At 50.4% G+C, this 2,316-nt stretch overlaps 1 protein-coding gene across 2 annotated transcripts in view; it reads left to right on the top strand.

The window, feature by feature from the left end:
• Positions 1–1,306: 1,306 nt before the first annotated feature.
• The window catches only part of TLR3 (toll like receptor 3), a 16,098-nt gene continuing 15,088 nt past the window's right edge, over positions 1,307–2,316 (top strand). The window contains exon 1 of one of the 2 annotated variants that reach the window (XM_019553404.1): positions 1,307–1,420. In XM_019553404.1, coding sequence (XP_019408949.1) covers positions 1,408–1,420 — 13 coding nt within the window. In that variant the 5' untranslated portion in view covers positions 1,307–1,407. Of the gene's footprint in view, positions 1,421–1,690; positions 1,815–2,316 lie in introns of those variants that run through there. The other variant, XM_019553403.1, reaches the window with a different exon arrangement.

Genomic DNA, 2,316 nt, shown 5'->3' with positions numbered 1-2,316 from the left:
GAATACTAGCTGCTTTGCACAGACCTAAAAAATGGGCTTTTGACACTCAGGGGAGTGTTTATTTGCTTAAAAGCAGCTGTTTTCAGTGCTGTATTCACAATATTGGAACATGACTTTGGAGAAACACCAAAGGGCACTTAGCTCCCCAGCACCTTTCTCTGCCTCTTAAAAACTATAGCCAACAATATTTCAATTTGGAACCAGGACAGGAGCTCCTCTCTCACCAGATCCACCCCCAGAAGCCTTAAAGCTGGAAGGTGCCTTGGAAACCCTCTGGCAACCAGCACGCTTGAGTAGGGGAAGTCTCTGTCTTACGGATTCTGCAAAACAAATGGAGACCTAACTGAACAAAGAGGAGACCAGATTCTTCTGTGAAAAATATCTATGGACATAGTTAAGATCAGAAATGTTCCTTGAGAGATTTGGTATTGAAAATAGGGGGGAACTGAAGATTTGTACAAATCTGGTCGGACCATATAGCTAAGACCCTGAATACAACTCTAAAGCAGCTGAAGTTGGCTACTAGGCTAGGTACAGACATACAAAAGCCCAATGCAGAATCGATCTAAGTTGCACCGTTTTTTGTAAGCTGCATAGTTTAGATCAGTATGAAGAGAACAACCATTCACCCTTTGGTGGGGGCACGAGAAAGGGAAACTTAGACCGGGTTCTGCCACGTTTAAACCAGCCTACATGTGCTGACCTTTGGTCTGTTCCAGGTTTCCAATCACTTATACAGGTAAAAGTGCAATGTCCGTACCTGGCCTTATGGCTAAGGAAGGTTAATGACTTGAAGAAAGATCCAGGAGCAGTCACCTGAGAATTAGGAATCTTCCAGAGATCGGTGGCAAATAGGAGGGGGGTTTCTACCATACACAAGAGAAAAATGTGGCATTTTTATCAACTCTGCTGCCAGCCCTCTGCCCAGGAAACTCAAGAGCCCCCAAAAAGAATGAGAAGAGGCCCAAAATACAGTATGAAGACAGGCGTCCTTGGAAAAGCCAGGGAGCTTAACAAGCTGGCGGAGGAGGGTGTTGCTCCACGGGGGTGGTGGACAGCAGGCTTCAGTGCAACAGGTACCTGCCTGCCCTTTCTTCTTATTTTTACACGCAAAAAACCCACAACAAAAAAGAAGGGGAAGATGCCACGAGAGCAGAGGAAGTGGGAAGGCATCTGATTTGAGCAGCCCGCCGGAGGGTGCAGGCCGCGGGCACAGGGCCCCAACAGCCCAGGCAGGACAGTGTTAACGCGCCCCTCCGCGCAGCACCACGCGGTGCACGGCCCGGCCCGGCCCCTCCCCTCCGCTTTTTAACATCTTGTTCTTCTGGTGTCTGCGGAGCTGGCTGGAGTCCGGGGCTCGCAAAAGAAGGGATCCCGACCTGCGCTTCGGCCTGGTCCCTGGCCCGGATGCTGCTGGCAGGTGAGGTCTGCGTCGCTGCCCCTCCAGCCGGGCTCCCCTCCCCTCGGCTCCCCGCCAAGTGATCGATCTCCTTCCCTCCCGCCCTCCAGCCGTCTCCCCCCTTCAGCTACTTGCTTTTCCATTTCCTGACGCCTGCAGCGCTCCCTCCAGCCCCCCGGTGCTGATTTTTGCGGTCGCTCTGCTCCCCCCATCCCTGCTCTAGTGTCTCCTTCCCCCCCACCCCCCGCCTCCGCTCCGAGTTTCGTTTTCACGCATTTCCTGATCAGAGCTGAGCAGCCAGAAGGCAGCCACTCTTTTCTGTATTCCCCCCTCTCCCAGCTATATTTCCACCGCAGGGGGTCCGAGCTGCTACCACCCTGCTCAAGAGGAATGACTGCGGGATTTAATCTGCCAGGTTACTGAGAGAGGTTTTGTTATGAGACTGTTCTCTTAAAAAAACACAAATACCTGTTCAGGCTTTTGTGTCCTTTACTTTTGCTTCACATGGGTTGAAGTAAGCGTTGCATCAGTTCCTAATGCAGGTCCTGGGCAATGGCATTTGAGTTGTTATACTATCTGGAGGCACTTCCTCAGCCTGCCGAGGTGTCTGTGCCCAAAAGCTTCCTAAGAATTTGTCCAGATATTTGAGTTGGTCTAATAAAAGATACTGGATCTACCCAAAGACCCTTGTCTGCCCCACATCCAGCCCCACATCTGCCAGTTAGTTCTGGGCAGAACCCAGTTGCAAAATGAATGATTTATCTATTTAAATGCAATAATAGTACAAGCTAGCCCTGGCCTTTTAAGCCTCTTGCTGTCAAATGGAATTTGAATACAGGATGTTTATAAAGTCCTTGTGCAACTTCAGCCTTTCAGAGTTTGTAGGGTCGGAAGGGACCTGAGCAGATCATCTAGTC

This window comes from Crocodylus porosus, unplaced genomic scaffold (assembly GCF_001723895.1).
Source record: "Crocodylus porosus isolate Cpor-Errol unplaced genomic scaffold, CroPor_comp1, whole genome shotgun sequence".
Lineage (NCBI taxonomy): Eukaryota > Metazoa > Chordata > Crocodylia > Crocodylidae > Crocodylus > Crocodylus porosus.
The sequence above is the reverse complement of the archived record's forward strand: the minus strand, read 5'-3'. Positions and strand labels throughout refer to the sequence as shown.